The following is an 18,780-nucleotide window of genomic DNA, read 5'->3' on the forward strand; positions in this document are numbered from 1 at the left end:
TCTGAAGACTACGTATAGAGCCTATTTCCGAGAATGTCTTAATAACTGAGATAAGGGAATTCCTTTGTTACAACTTGCCATTAAATATATTCATATTTTGCACTAACGTAGAGATATGAAATGAGAGGACTCAAACCAGGAAGATGAGCTTCAGTTCTGGAAAACAGAATGTTCAATCTTGCCTTTTCCATCATAAAATCAAATTTACAGAAGCTGTAGCTCACCTTTTATGATGTGGCCTAAATTAGATGGGTCAATAAGAGTCTATATTATCATAAAGTCAATGTGGAATCAAAAGCAGAGCCAACTCCTATTTCAAGAACTGAGGATTACATTGCACAACTCTAACATGATTCATTTCAAAAGATGGGCTTACCAAAATAATACTGGCAAGGTCCAGACACAAATTAAGCCAAAGAATAATTGGCTTCTTTGTACTGAAAGTACATCTGCTGTTAAATTCATGCCATTTGGAATGGAAAATACACCAGCAATGTTCCAATGACTAAACAATAAATTAATTCAAGGTATATGTAACTGCACTCCTTCCATCAATGATTTGGCTGTTTTTAGCTAAATCGTGGAAGAACTTTTAAACCATTTGACTCTGATCAGCCAGAAAAAGCCAATTTGGTTATGAATTTGGTTAAGAGTGAATTTTCCAAAGCAAAGATGACACACTGGGGCCACACATTCACCTGAGGGGCACACAGGGCCTCAGTTTAATACATCGTCCAAAGGCTATCACATTTGGTAGCGTAGTTCACAACCAAGAGGAATTTGACACTTTAATCTACAGGCTACATGTCTGCTGAGAGGGTGGCATAATGTATACATTTGGCATTAATTAATCAGCACAGCTGAAAAGCAGCTTATGAGGAAACACCTTTTCTGTAATTTGGCATAATAATTGCTTAATGTTTAGTTAATGTTGATTTTAGTTTGTTATGAACAATAAAAGTTTCAGAATATGAAATCTTGTGCAACCCTTTCTGCTCATAGCTGGGAAATTCTTACTTTTTAAAAAAAGAAATCTTCAGAGATGGTAACTACACTTAGACTCAAGCCTTCATCCAATAAATTTAAGATATACCTTTTCTTCTGAGGCAACTGTCAGCTTATCACTTGATATCAAACTGCATACTTGATCCAGATTCAGACTAAGAAATTCTTCACCTAGCATTACATCAGGAAAATGTTGCTCTGTTCGGGAAAAAGAATAGGAAACATGAACATAAGATTAAACTTACAGAAACAACAGATTTTGTTAATTTCTTTGGAACTACAAAATTCTCCACTCTAGTTAAATAATCACCATGTTTTCTGCCATTGTTGACAAGATATAACTTCAAAGCTATTTGAGGTGCTCACGTTATTAGTAGTGCCACAGCTAAAGTACTTTGATCAAACAGCCTCTTTTTAAAGTTGTTATTGTTTTACAAAAATGTATCTTCAAGTCATTGTGCAGTGATACAGTGTACTTTAATATAGTAAAAAGGTTGACTGGGTTTTTCAATGCTCATAATGCACTTAAGTTCGATTGGGGAATTAAAGAAAAACCTCTGAAAAGATATTACTAAATAAAAAAAATTGAGATGGCAAAATTTTTGTAAGTGAAAGAAACAAAGAGAGATGACAAAGCTATTTTGAGAAATACATTTTTCACATTTTTAATCTGTGTAAAACGTGGGAATTGGGAAACTGCTAATTTAGGTAAAATCAGCCACTTGATTCAGAAAGGATGAAAAATTATATTTCCAAATGGTCAAGGAACCATGTTGATTGCTATAAAGATATAATCATACAAAAAGAGTACTCAAACGGATATAAGTAATTAAGCTCTGAAAAAGTGGAAAAATTAGCACAACATTGACTCAAATCAAACAAATTGCACAGACCTTTAAGCAGATCATTTAAATTGTTGGTGAAGTGATGGCCTAATGGTATTGGCACTTGGCCTAAGTAACGTCATGGGGACCCAGGTTCGAATTGTGCCACAGCAGACAGTAGAATGTGAATTCAATAAAAATCTGGAAGTAAGAGTCTAATGTTGACCACGAATCCACTGCCAATTGTTGCAAAAACCTATTTCATTCACTAATGTCTGGTCTACAGGTAACTGACTCTTAAACTGCCATCTAGGCAATTAGGGATGGGCAATAAATGCTGGCTTAGGCAGCTCTGCGCTCATCTTGTGAATAAACTTTTTAAAAATTTAAAACAAACTCCTAACATAGACCTCACCAAAGCGTACTTAATAGCCAATCTAATGAGTTACATCGACAGCCAGCTTAATGAACATACTTCTGCAATCCAAGTTATAGACACGATGCAGTCAGGATTTAGAACGATAGATATGGAAATAGTAATAATAATTATTAGGTTATTTACCTACACCACCCCAAGGCCTCCTACCCTCCCCAGACTTCTTCATCTCCAAATGCCATCGAGACATCAATCACCTCAACCTCTCAAGCCCTCTCACCCACAGAACGTGCAGCCCTCCACTCCAATCCCAACGTCACCAGTAAATCCGCAGACAAGGGAGGTGCAGTTGTAGTATGGCACTGAACTCTGCATCGCTGAGGCCAGACGCCAACTTTTTGACTCCTCCTCCTACCGCCCCCTTGATTGTGAACCCCACCCCCGACCACCAAAACATATTCTCCCAAACCACCTACAATCTCATCACTTCAGGTGACCTCGCACCCACAGCCTCTAACCTCATCGTTCCCATACTGCCCATTTCTATCTCCCTCCCAAAATCCACAAACCTGGCTGCCCTGGTTGACCCATTGTCTCTGCCTGCTCCTGCCCCACTGAACCAACCTCTAATTATCTCAACTCCATTTTCTCCCCCTTGGTCCAGCAACTTGCCACCTTGGTCCGTAACACCACCCACACCCTCCACCTCCTCCAAAACCTCTGATTCCCTAGTCCCCAACACGTCACCTTCTAATATAGGGACTTCTAATCCCTATACAACTACATTGCCCCCAGCCCTCTGCTTCTTCTTGTCCTGCAGGCCCAACCAGTCCCCCTGCACTGACACCGTCATCTGTTTAACTGAACTCATCCTCACCCTTAACAACTTCACTTTCAATTCCTCCCACTTCCGACAAAGTGGTGGCCATGGGTACCCACATGGGCCCAAGCTATGCCTGCCTCTTTGCAGGTTACATGGAACAATCCCTCTTCCGAAGCTACACTGGCCCTAAACCTAACCTCGTCCTCTGTTACATCGATGACTGTATCGGCGCTGCCTCGTGTTCCCACGAGGAACTCAAACAGTTCATCCACTTCACCAATACCTTCCATCCCAACCTTAAGTTCAACGGGACCATCTCTGATACCTCTCTCTCCTTCCTGGACCTCTATCTCCATCTCTGGCAACCGCCCAGAAACTGATATCCATTTCAAGCCTACCGACTCTTAATAGCTACCTAGAATACACCTCCTCCCACTCATCTTCCGACAAAAATGTCATCACTTATTCCCAACTCCTTCACCTCCTCCACATCTACTCCCAGGATGAGGCATTCCACTCCCAAACATCTCAGATGTCCTTGTTTTTCAAAGACTGCAACCTCCCTCCCTCAGTGGTCGAGAACGCCCTCGACCATGTCTGCCGCATTTCCCGCGACTCATCCCTCACACCCGCTCCCTGTACTAACAACCAAAACAGAATCCCCCTCGTCCTAACGTACCACCCCACCAAACTCTGGATCCAACGCATCATCCTCGAACACTTCCTCCATCTGCAATCTGACCCCACCACCAAAGACATTTCCCCCACGCCCCCACCTTTATCTGCTTTCCAGAGGGACCATTCTCTCCGTGACTCCCTTGTCCGCTCCACAGTCCCCTCCAGCCCCACCACACCCGACACTTTTCCCTGCAACTGCAGGAAGTGCTACATCTGCCCCTACACCTCCCGCCTCACCCCCATCCCAAGTCCTAAGAAGACCTCCCACATCAAGCAGATGTTCACCTGCACATCTGCTAACACCGTATACTGTATCCACTGTTCCAGATGTGGCCTCCTCTACATCAGGGAAACCAAGCGGAGGCTTGGGGACTGCTTTACGGAACACCTACGCTCGGTTCGCAACAAACAACTGCACCTCCCAGTCTCAAACCATTTCAACTCCTTTTCTCATTCCTCAGATGACATGTCCATCCAAGGCCTCCTGCAATACCACAGCGATGCCACCCGAAGGTTATAGGAACAGCACCTCAGATTTCACTTGGGAACCCTGCAGCTCAATGGTATCGATGTGGACTTAACAAGCTTCGAAATCTCCCCTCCTCCAACCGCATCCCAAAACTACCCCAGCTTGTCCCCACCTCCCTACCCTGTCCTTCCTCCCACCTATCCCCTCCTCCCACCTCAAGCCCCAACCCCATCTCCTACCTACTAGCCTCATCCCGCCCCCTTGACCTGTCCATCTTCCCTGGACTGACCTATCCCCTTCCTAACTCCCCATCTACACTCACCTTTACTGGCTCCACACCAGCCTCTTCAACCTGTGTCTCCTCACCACCTATCTTCTCCCTTATCCATCTTCTATCCGCCTCCCACCCTCCCTATTTATTTCAGAATCCCATTCCCCTCCGCTGTTTCTGAAGAAGGTTTTAGACACGAAATATTAGCTTTCCTGCTCCTCTGATGCTGCTTGGCCTGCTGTGTTCATCCAGCTCTAGACCTTGCTATCTCAGATTCTCTAGCATCTGCAGATCCTAATATCTCTAAATTATTTTACCCATCCCCACTTCACCTTGACAGGCTTTAATTTAGCACATGAAAATACTATATTTGAAACAATATCACAAGTTTTTCATCTGTAAAATTTAACAGTCCACCTATGAAATTTCTACACTGTTTCAGCCAAATTCCTGCGATTGAAATTAAGGCGTGGGCTTTTCTGGTGACCTAGTGAGGGGCATACAAATCTTAGGCATGCAATTTTCTTAGGCTTTACTTATGTCCATAATTGAAGAAAAAAGAATAGGAGGACATGATTTACCAAGCATCCTTCACTTTTCGCTAGAAAGAAAATCTTTTGTTACAACTGGAGCTTTGGAAACTGAGCTAATTTTAGTTTACAAGTAATCTAATGAAGGCAGTGGACGGTGAAACCCAAAGGCACAACAATGAGCTCGATGTATGTGAAGTAACACTTGCCTTGAAGGGCACTTTAGAAATTAAGAAAATAATTCTCTGGCTCAAATGATCTAATAACAAACACGTAATATAAATTTTGCAGCAAGCCTTGAAGTTTCAATAAGAAACACATTAAGAAAGGCACATTAATTAAATTAGAAAATGCTTGAAAATGTTTATATTTTGCAATATAGTCTGAACTTGTTCGGAGTTGTTGCAAAAGATTGCCTAGATTTTCCGCCTCAGCAGAATTGAGGTGGAGTGATAATGGGAACTGCAGATGCTGGAGAATCCAAGATAATAAAGTGTGAAGCTGGATGAACACAGCAGGCCAAGCAGCATCTCAGGAGCACAAAAGTTGACGTTTCGGGCCGAGACCCTTCATCAGAGAGGGGGATGGGGTGACGGTTCTGGAATAAATAGGGAGAGAGGGGAAGGCGGACTGAAGATGGAGAGAAAAGAAGATAGGTGGAGAGGAGAGTACAGGTGGGGAGGTAGGGAGGGGATAGGTCAGTCCAGGGAAGACGGACAGGTCAAGGAGGTGGGATGAGGTTAGTAAGTAGGAAATGGAGGTGCAGCTTGGGGTGGGAGGAAGGGATGGATGAGAGGAAGAACAGGTTAGGGAGGCAGAGACAGGCTGGGCTGGTTTTGGGACACAGTGGGGGGAGGGGACGAACTGGGCTGGTTTTGGGATGCAGTGGGGAAGGGGAGATTTTGAAGCCGGTGAAGTCCACATTGATACCATTGGGCTGCAGGATTCCCAAGCGGAATATGAGTTGCTGTTCCTGCAACCTTCGGGTGGCATCATTGTGACACTGCAGGAGGCCCATGATGGACATGTAATCTAAAGAATGGGAGGGGGAGTTGAAACGGTTCGCGACTGGGAGGTGCAGTTGTTTATTGCAAACCGAGCGGAGGTGTTCTGCAAAGGTGGTCCCCAAGCCTCCGCTCGGTTTCCCCAATGTAGAGGAAGCCACACTGGGTACAATGGATACAGTATACCACATTGGCAGATGTGCAGGTGAACCTCTGCTTAATATGGAAAGTCATCTTGGGGCCTGGGATGGGGGTGAGGGAGGAGGCGTGAGGGCAAGTGTAGCACTTCCTGCGGTTGCAGGGGAAGGTGCCGGGTGTGGTGGGGTTGGAGGGCAGTGTGGAGCGAACAAGGGAGTCACAAGGGAGTTCAGTAATTTTAGGCCCTGAACACCCCCATCTGTGTCCTTTGCCCACCCCCTCATTCCAGGCCTTGTCATCACGGAGACTAATTTTACCACAACCAATCCAACAAATGCCCAATTGCTGTTTTCTCTCTCTCTCTGGGCTATATCTCCACCTCCTCATGCCCGTCTTCAGAATATATACCAATTTTTGCCAAGCTGCAAACTGTTCTGTAGAAGAGTCATTGGATTTGAAATGTTAACTTGCTGAGGTTCTCTGCATCCACTGTACCCGGTGTAGCTTCCTCTACATTGAGGAAACCAAGCGGAGGCTTGGGGACCGCTTTGCAGAACACCTCTGCTCGGTTCACCGCATCCCAAAACCAGCCCAGTTCATCGCCTCCCCCCACTGCACCACACAACCAGCCCAGCTTTTCCCCTCCCCCCACTGCATCCCAAAACCAGCCCAGCCTGTCTCTGCCTCCCTAACCTGTTCTTCCTCTCACCCATCCCTTCCTCCCACCCCAAGCTGCACCTCCATTTCCTAACCTCATCCCACCTCCTTGACTTGTCCGTCTTCCCTGGACTGACCTATCCCCTCCCTACCTCCCCACCTATACTCTCTTCTCCACCTATCTTCTTTTCTCTCCATCTTCGGTCCGCCTCCCCCTCTCTCCCTATTTATTCCAGAACCGTCACCCCATCCCCCTCTCTGATGAAGGGTCTAGGCCCGAAACATCAGCTTTTGTGCTCCTGAGATGCTGCTTGGCCTGCTGTGTTCATCCAGCTTCACACTTTATTATCCAGAATTGAGGTACATCCGTCTACAAAACTTTGCATCTAATAACAACGAATCAATACCCTAACGTCTGGGTCAAATACATAAATTTGGCAGGAACTTCAGCTTCTTTTGCCTATACTGTCTATACGGTGAGCATACAGTGGCAAAAGCAAGCCTCCTATATCAAATTCAGTGAACTGTCACCAGTATCCACAGCTTTAATAGTATACTACACATGCATGAGTATAGCACTGCGGATCTGAAAAGAGATATTCCTTCTTCAAGCACCACTACAACATAAATAATGTGAAATGTGTCAAATGGTATACTACCATCATTTGTATATTATTACATTATGCATCTCTACATATGGCCAAGAGATTTCTTTTCTACATTCATGGGATGTAGAAGCCATTGGTTGGGCCAGCATTAGCCATCTCCAATTCACCCTAAGAATGTTGTGGTGAACTGCCTTCTTGAACCACTGAACTTCAGAAAGTGTAAGTACACCCATAGTACTGTTAGGAAGCGAACTCCAGGACTGTGACCAAGTTACAGTGAAGGAATATACTTTCAAATCAAGAAAGAATGTGGCTTGGAAGGGAACTAAAAAGTTGTGATGTTTTTATGACTCTGTTGCTCTTGTCCTTCTATAATGGTACAGTTTGTAGGTTTTGATGGTGCTGTCAAAGGAGTCTTGACAAGTCCAATGCAGTGCATCTTGTAGAGGGCAAGTTACTTGCCACAGTATTCCAAACCACCTAACTTAATCTTGTAGACACAGTTTAGTAGCTGAGGAGTTGGAATTGATGTTGATCATTGTGAAAACATCAGTAAACAACCCACTTCTCAAAGTGTAATGGAAGGACGGTCATTGAAGAAGCAGACGAAGATAGTCAGGCCAAGAACACTACCCGGAGGCACTACTGCAATCCTGTGGCTGAGATAATTGATTTCCAACAACCATAACTATCTTCCTTCATGCAAACCAGTGGAGAGTTTTTCCAAATCTAATTGAGCTCAGGTTTTGACAGGGTTGCTTCGTTCCACTCTTCGTCAAATGTTGCCTTGATGTCAAGGGCAGTCACTGTTACCTCCCTTTTGAGTTCAGCTCTTTTGTCTATATTTGGAACAAAGCTGTACTGAGATCAGAGCTGAGCGAGCCTGGGGGGGGGATGTTAAACTGAACATCAATGAACAGGTAATTGTTGAATAAGTGCTGCTTTAGGCACTGTCTGTGACAGCTTCCATTAGTTTGCTGAGGATTGAGAGTCGACTGATAGGGTGGTAATTGGCTAGACTGGATTTCTCTTGCTTTTTGTGGTCAGGACATATCTGGGTAATTTTCCACATTGCCAGGTACGTGCCAGTTTTGTAGCTTAGCTACAGGCAGAACTAGTTCTGCAACACAAGACCTGTGTACTACTGCCACAAAATCCTTTAGAGTATCCAGTGTCTTTAGCCAAATCTTGATAACATGGAGTGAACAGACTTAACTGAACAGATCAAATGAACCTTAGCTGCACACACCCTGACAACATGGAAGGCAATTGGTATAGCATCTAATTAAACGACTGAGAGAAATCTGGCAGCAACATGCTACGGCTCGCTAACACAAAGCACAACTCTCAGGTCACTGAAACTCCTTAATCAGTCAGGCCAATTATGGCTAACAAGACCGAAAGACATAGGAGTAGAAGTAGGCTATTCAGCCCATTGAGTCTGCTCGGCCACTGAATGCTAATCTGATAGCTAATCTGATTACCATCAAGCCCACTTTCCTGGCTTTTCCACATAACCCTGGATTCCCTTCCTGATTGACAATCTGTCCATCACAGCCATTCAATCAACCACCCAGATTTGACAGCGGTCCGTAGCAGATACATTTCTACAGATTCACCACTCTCAGAAGAAATTACTCATCTTGGTCTTAAATTGTCCTTTATTCTGAGATTATGCCCTCTGGTGCTAGAAACTCCCACATAGGGAAACAACTTTACCGCATCTACCCCGTTAAGCCCCCCCATAGAATCTTATGTTTCGATAAGAAAACCTCTAATTCTTCTAAATTCCACTAAGTACAGGCCCATCCTATTCAATCTCTCCCCAAAAGACAGCCCCTTCATGTATCAGTCAGGTGAAAGTTCTGTGAACGTCCTCCAATTGCACTGTATTTTTCTTAAGATAAGGGGTCCAAAGTTGTTCACAGCATTTCACCAATGGTCTGACTAGTGCAGTGTCAAGTTTTAGCAAAACCTCCCCGCTTTTATACTGTATTCCCTTTGAAATAAAGCCAACATTCCATGTGCCTACCTTTTCACCTACTAAACTTGGCTGCTAGCTTTTATTGATTCGTGCATAGTCTCTCAGTGCTGTAGCTTTCTGAAGTCTTTCTCGATTTAAAGAATATTCAGCTCCTCTATTCTTGCTGACAATCTCATATTTTCCTACATTGTATTACACTTAACAGGTTTTTGGCCACTTGCTTAATCAGTCTACATTCCTCTGCAGACTCTGTCATCCTCACCATTTGCCTTACCACCTAATTTTGTGTCATCCACAGACTTGGCTACAGTATATCCACTTACCTCCAAGTTAGTGTGCCATCATGAAAATGATCCCTTATTACAACTCTGACTTCAATTGGATAGATAGTTCTCTACCCGTGCTAAAATACTACCACCAACACCTTATTAAATAGCTTAACACGTGGTATCTTATCAAATGGTCTCCAAAAATCCAAATATTTAACTGTCACTGATTATTTACAAATGTGTTCTCCATGGTAACACCTTTACCAGTAACCATTTACTAACCAATTAGCATTCTCTTCTCATACCCCTCAAATTGGTACTTTTATGAATTACCGTGATAAGTGAAAGACAAAAAATGCCTATAATAAGCATGCTTTTTTTAAGCAATACTCAAAAATATATTTCCCGGTTATTCAGGTGACCAATTAAGTACCTTATTTATAAACAAGTTTTAAATAAAAAGAGCCATCAACTAATTTTCTTTACTGAATATAATTATTGGTTCATCATCAAAACAATTTTTATTCAAAGATGATGTAATAATTGGTTGACATATTGCAAGCTGCAAAATGGAAGGGTGCAAGTTTATCCCTCGAAATAACCCTAAAAGTGTACATACAAAAATTCTATAGGAAAAGAGAATGAAAAAGTATGTCTCTCTGTTGAGGTTCACATCAATGTAAAACACTTAATTTGATGTTTTAACAGAGGTTTTGGCATATGTGGTCGTCACTAGTCACACACAGTGTCCCTCAAGTCCTGGCAGATACAACTTTCTCAAGCAATATATTGAGTTATTCCAACAGTATCCCAGATTACTCCCTGAGGAATAATTAGGTTTCACTCCTGAACTCAACAAGAGGGCAACTAGAAATAGAAGAAATCAGCTAGATATCACTCCCTTGCGTGTTTCTAGTCTCAAGTAATTCTAGACACCAAAAATACTCTCTATTTAGTTGAGAGAAGTCTACAGCACAATAAGCAGTTAACACAAGTCTTGTGACTACTAGGAAACCTCAGGAAAAATATCCCCAACGTCCACGGTGACCTTTGAACAACCTCTTTCAAAGAAACCACTGCAGGTATTTCCATCAAACCTGAAATGAGTCTATTTTGTCACAACATTTCAAAACTTAACTCCTGGAAGAAAAATTAAATATGAAGCATCTTCACTCCATCAATTTCATTGCTTCCCCCACCTGTGCCTAAACTGAAAATAGGTGTATTCAAGGCCGGCCTAAACAGAGTGTAAGCCATCCTTAATAATACTAAATATTAAATGCCACTGTTGGGGTTCCTGTGATGCCTCCCCATCTCTGAACCTGGAGGTCAGGGTTCAAATCCCACATACTCCAGAACAGGTTAGTTAGGAAAATATCTTAAATGCCATTGAGTGCTGTCTTAGTGATTGAATGCATCAGGTATTAAATCTACTTACAACAATTCATAAGGCTGTAAACATTATATTTGTAAATTGGTTTAAAAAAGCTCTAAAAATTGATTGATTTCGAGTAAAAGCCAAGTAGTATAGCAGCATGCAAGAGTTTAAACAAAGCCAAAAGAATGTTAATTGCATCATGCAGTGTGTATAAAGTCATGTATTACAAAGAATTCAATCGCTTTAACAATGACCTACTGCACTACAGAACTTGTACCAGACCAGCCAGATTCAAGAAATGGTTTCCTAATTATTAAACAGTAGAAATTCACCTCAGTGCAGCAAGTTACACAACTTGACTAATTTAAACACAATTAAATCACATTTCCAGTAAAATGTTCAAACTTATTCAACATATTTCACAGTACCAAAGAAAGACAGGCAGCTTTATATATCTAATCCATATTTTTGACGTGACATGCATCGCAAACTTGAAGAAAACTGTGTATATAAATAGAATACAAAATATTACACTGGTGGCCACTGAGCCATAGAGATTGTGGTCAACTCCATCTGTGGATCCAATCACGATGAGATACTTGATGGACACTGTCTCATTTAGCACTGCTACTAGGGCACTTTCTGCCAGACGTTAGAATGCTGCACTGAAAGCTCAATCTGAATTCTGGTGGTATGCTAAATTAGCTTGTTGCAATCATGGTTGGTATCGGCAGTGTGCCAAGAGGAAAACTAATGTAGTGAGTTTGCCTCAAACTGATTAGGAAGACTGCAGACCCTCCATCCCAGAAGAGCGGGAATGTCAACATCTCACAGTTTGATTATGGACAAGAGCAAGGAGCAACCAGAGTAAGAATAAGTAATTGAGGAATGGAAAACTTCAATGGAGTGAAAACTGATCTGCCTTAGGCAAATCAGAATCAAAGACTGGCAGGCAAAATGTAAATGAACGATCAGCTGCTTTTAAAAGAGGAGAGAGCTTGAGCGCAGTCAAAGCACATTTCTACAAGGGGTAAAAGTTGGGCAAACACATCCTGAGCTCCCTGGATAACAAAAAAAAATGGAAAAGTACAGAACATTCTGAAGAAGGGTCACTGGACTCAAAACATTAACTCTGCTTTCTCTCCACTGATGCTGCCACACCAGCTGATATTCTCTAGCAATTTCAGTTGTTGTTTCATCTTCTTTCATTTGTTCTTTTCTGATCCTTTCCCCTTTACTTGCTTAAACATACAATATTTTTAATGTTTCCCAACTTTGATGAAAAGTCATTAATCTGAGAAGGTGGCTTTGTTTCTCTGTCCATAGGTGCTATCCAGCCTATATATTTCCAGTTTGTGTTTGTATTTCGTATTTCTAGCATCCACTGTATTTTGATATTGAACAAAATTTGTCATTAGTTTAACAATGGAATTAGATTGTCAGAATACAGGATTAAGAAAACATTTACACTGTGCTGTGCTTTGTTTTGTAGGTTTTAATAAAATCCAAGTGAATAGTCCCCACCTGCATATGCATTGGCCTCATCCAGCAGCTCTGTACATGTATGAACATCTGCAAATGCTCGAATTCCCAGACAGTTGGTTGGATGTAACTGGGATTGCAGAAAATCACAACAAGCAGTTCTTACATCCATTAGCTGCAACAGACTGGCTGCAGGTAAAAGCACCTAGGAAAAAGGAAAGGATGAAAAACAAATTAAATTCAAACTCCAAAGTCCAAAGCTCCAACGTAGCTCATGTCTAAGGCAAAGTAAAAGAGCTCTCAATTCAAAAACATAGTCAAATACATAACACAAACAAACGTATTCTCTTAGATTTAACTGTAGAAATCACAAGTGATGAGGTGTGTTTTAATTTCATTGCAGGAAAAATTCAAACCACTTCAAACAGCTTGTGAAGTTTTTATTAAAAGGCAACTATACAGCATTGCAATAATAAAGTTTAAGGCCTTATTAAAAAGGACTTGAAGACAACATAGCTATCATTCAGTATTATCGTACCTTACAGGAGATTAAAACAGTATTGATATACTGCAAAACTAAATCTGAAAATCCAGCAGATTACAAACAACATTGAGATCCTACAGATTTAAAATAGCTTTAAAGGAAGAATAATAATCACATTAATCAAATTACAGGAAAAATACTACCTTAAAAGATTTAGTGTCAGAGATTAGTCAAACAGAATAGGATTGGATATCTTAGAGAAAACAGTTTTTTAAAGATATAGAATAGCAGTGGAATTAAATGTTAATCTCAAACTGAACAAGTAAATATACAACCAAAAACAGAAGTTGCTGGAAAAGCTCAACAGGTCTGGCAGCATCTATGAAGAGAAATCAGAGTTAACGCTTCGAATCTGGTGACCTTTCCTTAGAACTCACTATATTTGTAAATACACTGCTGAATTGAAGAGGACCTTCAGTGGCTGATGTTATAAATCACCAAAATATAAAATTATGCAGAAGTGCCTTTGAAGATAATTATTTTAATCCAAGAACAAACAAAATTCTTGAAAGGGTAAGATTTAACAGAAACGTTTAACATCCATGGAAGTATGTACATAATTTAGTTAATGGCCTCTATATATTAGTTGAAAATTGCAACTGTGAAGCTTTGAAATTAGGCTTCACTAGAGACAGAATTGTCAATGGAATTATTATTGAGTCTTGTAAGATTTATAATAGTCCAAGAAGATTTGATTTTGGACAAAGGTCTTCAAATTACACCAGAAGCAAACATCAGGAAGACTCTCAGATATATTCTGAGAGGATTAACGAAAGCTTTATAAAGTATAAACACTCTATCGAGACATATGTGACATCCAAAAAGGTTAGGCCAAGCAGTAGGTATCATCCAGCTCCACACCTTGTTATCTCTAGTAGGTATCAGAAGACTGTCAGCACTGTGGAACAAAAATGCTTGAAAAACAGAGGCAGTGACCAGCTATAACTAAAAAAGGCTACATCTTTAAAACTGTAGGTTATTTTCAGAAAATACGCAGATGTAGAACAGTGCTTCTGTGCAGCATTAATAATGGTAGTGACACATGCAAGGAATTCAATACAGTGGAGTAATTACCATTAGAAACGTTAATCAAGGCATTCCTAGGGAGAATTGTTGAGGAGCATTTGACTGAGCATGTTAATGAACAGCTCATTAATTATAATCTTTATCAAAGGTTGAGTGTCGTTGTTCTATCAGATGAAATACCATAGCTGAAGGAATACAATTTACAGCCAACAGAAATGATAGTACACAGACCACATGGAATAACTCTCAAAATCGAAGACATACTACAAGTAACAGTACAACACAAATAATGTAAAACAGTCAATGTATACATAATTTGCAACCAAGACTTCACATTTCAGCCCACTACATGTCTCAAAATACTTTAGGTAGGAGGAGTTCAAAAACCTCAAACTTATTGACTACGAACCAAGCAGTCAAGGAGTAACTGGTAGGCGGCTTCATTGGGCATCCTAGAACCCTGGTGCAAACCAAAAAGAAGAAACAAAATCCAGTGAGATGACCCATGATGGCATAAAAAACATTTTATATAGCAACATAAAACCAATGGCAGGAAGCGAAAAGGAGCTCAAGCAAATTCAACAAGAACAAAAAGAGTAACCAAGAGTGTACTACACATCAGCAATGTTGTATTGAATGCTAGCTTGACCAAAAGTCCAGTCATGAACTGAAGCACCAACAACATTACAGACTCATAGACAACATTTTAGTGCATAACCAAAGACGATTATGCCAGCTTCCTTTTGGTAAGAAGACTTGGAACAGGAACACTGAGCACTGTCAGGCAGAATCCCTGCATTACAAGTTGTTAGGAGGCCTGGCAGTACATAAAGACTGCTATGCTGTTCTTTGCCTCATTACGGAAAGTAGGCCAAGGGCTGCGATGTGGTGGTTTCCAGAAAACTCCGAGGCCAGAGAACCAAGTCTATTCATTTTGTCAATGGTCTGATTATCCACAGTGGTGATGCAATGAACTACTATGTTGATACAGCTAAACATTGTACTACTAAGACAGGTGTGTTGGGAATTAAAGTTAGGATTATGCTGTTAGGGACCCAAGTGGTAAAAGTGAACTCAAGAAACTCTTGTCTGATGCATTATGTAGTCTAAGGATGAGATCTTGACAATTTCACCTATTTCAGCACAAAAGGGAGACAAACCAGGGCAATCTGTCATCCAGCAGCCTGGACCAGATCCAACCACATAACTAGTATACCAACACTGAACAGCAATTTCTAATTTTCTGTATTTGTTCAAATGAAACAAAATAAAAACAAAAGTTATGTCTATTGTGAGAAGAATTGATTACAAACAAGGAGGTTAAGCTTCAGATGTACTTCAATGGTGTACTGCAAAGCATCCGCCATTTTATTGGACAAATGTAAATGCAGTAAAAGCATTTCAGTGAAGAGTTTATCACAGTAATACTTGGAATGGGCTTATGGAGGAAAGGCTAGGATTGTATCCACTGTAATTTAGAAAAGGAAATGACAAGTTTTTATTTATTTAATCATTTATTTGAGAGATGTGGGCATGGTTGGCTGGCCAGCATTTATTACCCATCCCTAGTTGCCCTTGAAAAGGTGGTAGTGAGCTGCCTTCTCGAACTGCTACAGACCATCTGCTGTGGGGTGATCTATACTGCAATTAGGGAGAGAATTCCAGAATTTTGACCCAGTAGCAGTGAAGGGACAACAATATATTTCTAAGTCGGTATAGTGAGTGGCTTGGAGGGGAACTTGAAGGTGGTGGTATGTTCTATGTATCTGCTACCATTATCCTTCTTCTAGATGGAAGTGGTCAAGGGGTAGAAAGGTGCTGTAAGAGGATCTTTGGTGAATTTCTGCAGTGCATCCTGTAGATAGTACACTCTGCTGTTACTGAACATCAATGGATAAAGGAACTGCTGGCTGTGGATGCTGTGTTAATCAAGTGGGCTGCTTTGTTCTGGATGGTGCCAAGCTTCTTGAGTGTTGGTGGAACTGCACCCATCCAGAAAAGTGGGGAGTATTCCATCACACTCCTGACTTATGCCTTCTAGATGATGGACAGGCTTGGGGGAGTCAAGAGGAGAGTTAGAGTTTTACAGTGCTGCAATATTCTTAATTTCTGACCTTGCAGCCACTTGTAGCTACTTATAACTACTGTGCTTATATGATGAACCCAGTTGAATTTCTGGTCAACGGTAATTCCCAGATGTTGGTAGTGGGGGCATTCAGTGATGGTAACACCACTAAATGTCAAGGGGTGGTGATTAGATGGTCTCTAATAAGAGATGATCATTGCCTGGCATTTGTGTGATGCGAACATCACTTGTTACTTATCAGACCAAATCTGGATATTTTCCAGATCACCTTGCATTTGAACATGAACAGTCTCAGTTTGAGGAGTTGTGCATGGTACCGCACATTGCTCAATCATTGGTGAACAGCCCCAATTCTAACGGGTGCTCCAATTTCCTCCCACAGTCCAAAGATGTGCAGGTTAGGTGGATTGGCCATGCTAAATTGCCCATAGTGTTCAGGGAGGTGTAGATTAGGTGGGTTATAGTGGGGATGGGTCTGGGTGGGATGTTTTGAGGTTAGGTGTAGACTTGTTGGGCCAAAGGGCCTGTATTCACACTGTACGGATTCTATGATTCTTATGATGGAGTGAAAGTTATTGATGAAGCAAATGAAGATGGTTGGGCCTAGGAAACCACTCCTGCAGAGGTGTCTTCGAGCTGAGGTGACAGACCTTGAGCAACCATAACTAGCATCCTATATGCCGGTTATGATTCCAAACAATGGAAGGTTTGACTCTGATTTGCATGAATTCCACTTTTGCGTGGACTACTTGTTGACACACCAGGTCAAATGTGGCCTTGGCCTCACGGGCAGTCACTGTCACTTCAGCTCTTGTCCATATTTGAACCACGGCTGCACCACATTTGACAACTGAGTAGTCCTGATGGAACCCAAACTGGGTGACACTGAGCAAGTTATTGCTAAGCAGGTGCTGCTTGATAGCACTGTTGACAATAACTTCCTTCACTTTACTGATAATCAAGAGTAAGTTAATAGGTGGCGACTGGCCTTCCTGCTGAAGATGTTCATAAAACACTTCAGTCTTGTCTTTTGAGCTCTGTCATCATCGAGGATGTGGCTGTTCATGGACCTCCTTCCTTCTGTTAGTTGTCTGGCCACCAGCACTGACAACTGGGTATAGCAAGTCTACAGATCTTTGGTCTGCTTGTTTGGTTTTGGGCTTGACTAACTCTTTATTATGCTGCTTCTGATGTTTAATATGTATGTAAATACATATTGCAGTTTTGTTTATGTTGACACTTCAACTTTAGGCAGTAGTGATGTTGCCTGATATGTATTTCTGCATTCATTTTATTGGGCCAAATGTTGAATTTCAGACTTAGCAATAACAGCAGACCGAGAATAATCGACCATAAAGTTATAAATTGTTGGCATATACGATTCTCGTCATTGATGCCACACAGTACCTCATGGATGCTCTGTTTCGAAATGCTGAATTAATTCTGAATCTATCCTTCTTCGCACAACTGTTTACGTCACATAACAGAATAACGACAAGGATTCTCCAATTGATTTTTCCACAAATACCGTCGTGGAGAAACACTTTTTTGCTCGGTAGGTTTGTGAGGAAATGGATAAGTAGTTTTTCTTTCCCCACACCCACCATTTTCCTGTTGTTTCTGTTGCTACCTATGCCCAGCCTGACGGCTTGTTCAATAACAATGCTACCACGCTGCTCTCGATGGACACTGAAGTCTTCCACACCGAGTATGTCAATGACCTTGCTGCTCTTAATGTTTATTCCAAGAGGTGTTAAACATTTAAAGCACCAATTCATCAGCTAGGGAAGAACAGTAGGTGGTAATCATCTAAACAATTCCAGGCCCACGGTTTGTCGTGAAACATTGTAAATTTTGGGGAGGGGGACGGGAACGGGATACTACCTCATAACCGTCCCACACCTTTTGGATCTGTTCTGCTGGTGGAGAAGAATACAAGGATGATGAGGGAGAAGTTTGAGACATTTACAGTGCACTAGAAAGTTTACTACCACTTTGTTTCTTCCACTGTTGGAAGGTAATAATGCACTCCATTTTATGCAGCAAGACATTTTCTGTTCTAAGCAGTTTTGAGAAAAAGAAATTTGAGGACAGATATTTTCTTGTGTGGCGTTTATACTCTTTTCAGTTGTTCCCTCTGTCGTTATTTGGGCTCATTATAGATATATCTTCTTGTGGCTTCACACAAAAATCCCATGACCCTCTTCGAAACAAAAGACCCTTCTTCAGAAGGGTCACTGGACTCTAACATTAACATTAACTCTATTTCTCATTCCACACATATTGCTAGATCTGCTGAATTTCTCCAACAATTTCTGAATTTTCTTTCCAGCAGCTGCAGTTCTCAGGTTTATGTTATGGCAGATGGCTGTTTCTTTGAAACAAATTCTTTCTTTCCTGTAGTATCCTAAATATTTTAGACCAAGCAATTGTTTTCTTTTACACCTTGTTCTGGATCTGTGGACATTGGTCTGTCTTCTGAGGAGTTGCCTGCAGCTCATTTCCATTTTGTACAAACTAATCTTTGTTATAATCTTCTGATGTATCTGTGTTGAAGTATGCAAGAGTTCTATTTTAGGTTAAAATCTCTTCAATTGTCCTCTGATGTCATCTTTCTGGTGAACTAGA

The 18,780-nt window shown here is 41.3% G+C and overlaps 1 protein-coding gene across 8 annotated transcripts in view; it reads right to left on the reverse strand.

Annotated features, from left to right (window-relative positions):
- LOC125458535 (kelch-like protein 3) overlaps nt 1–18,780 on the reverse strand; it is a 135,325-nt gene that overhangs the window by 60,011 nt on the left and 56,534 nt on the right. For all 8 annotated transcript variants that reach the window (XM_059650675.1, XM_048543896.2, XM_048543894.2 and 5 more), the window contains 2 exons: nt 12,539–12,701; nt 1,094–1,203 (listed from right to left, as the gene is read on the reverse strand). In XM_059650675.1, the coding sequence (XP_059506658.1) occupies nt 1,094–1,203; nt 12,539–12,701 (273 nt within the window). The remainder of the gene's footprint in view (nt 1–1,093; nt 1,204–12,538; nt 12,702–18,780) is intronic.

The sequence above is a fragment of the Stegostoma tigrinum genome, chromosome 13, assembly GCF_030684315.1.
Source record: "Stegostoma tigrinum isolate sSteTig4 chromosome 13, sSteTig4.hap1, whole genome shotgun sequence".
NCBI lineage: Eukaryota > Metazoa > Chordata > Chondrichthyes > Orectolobiformes > Stegostomatidae > Stegostoma > Stegostoma tigrinum.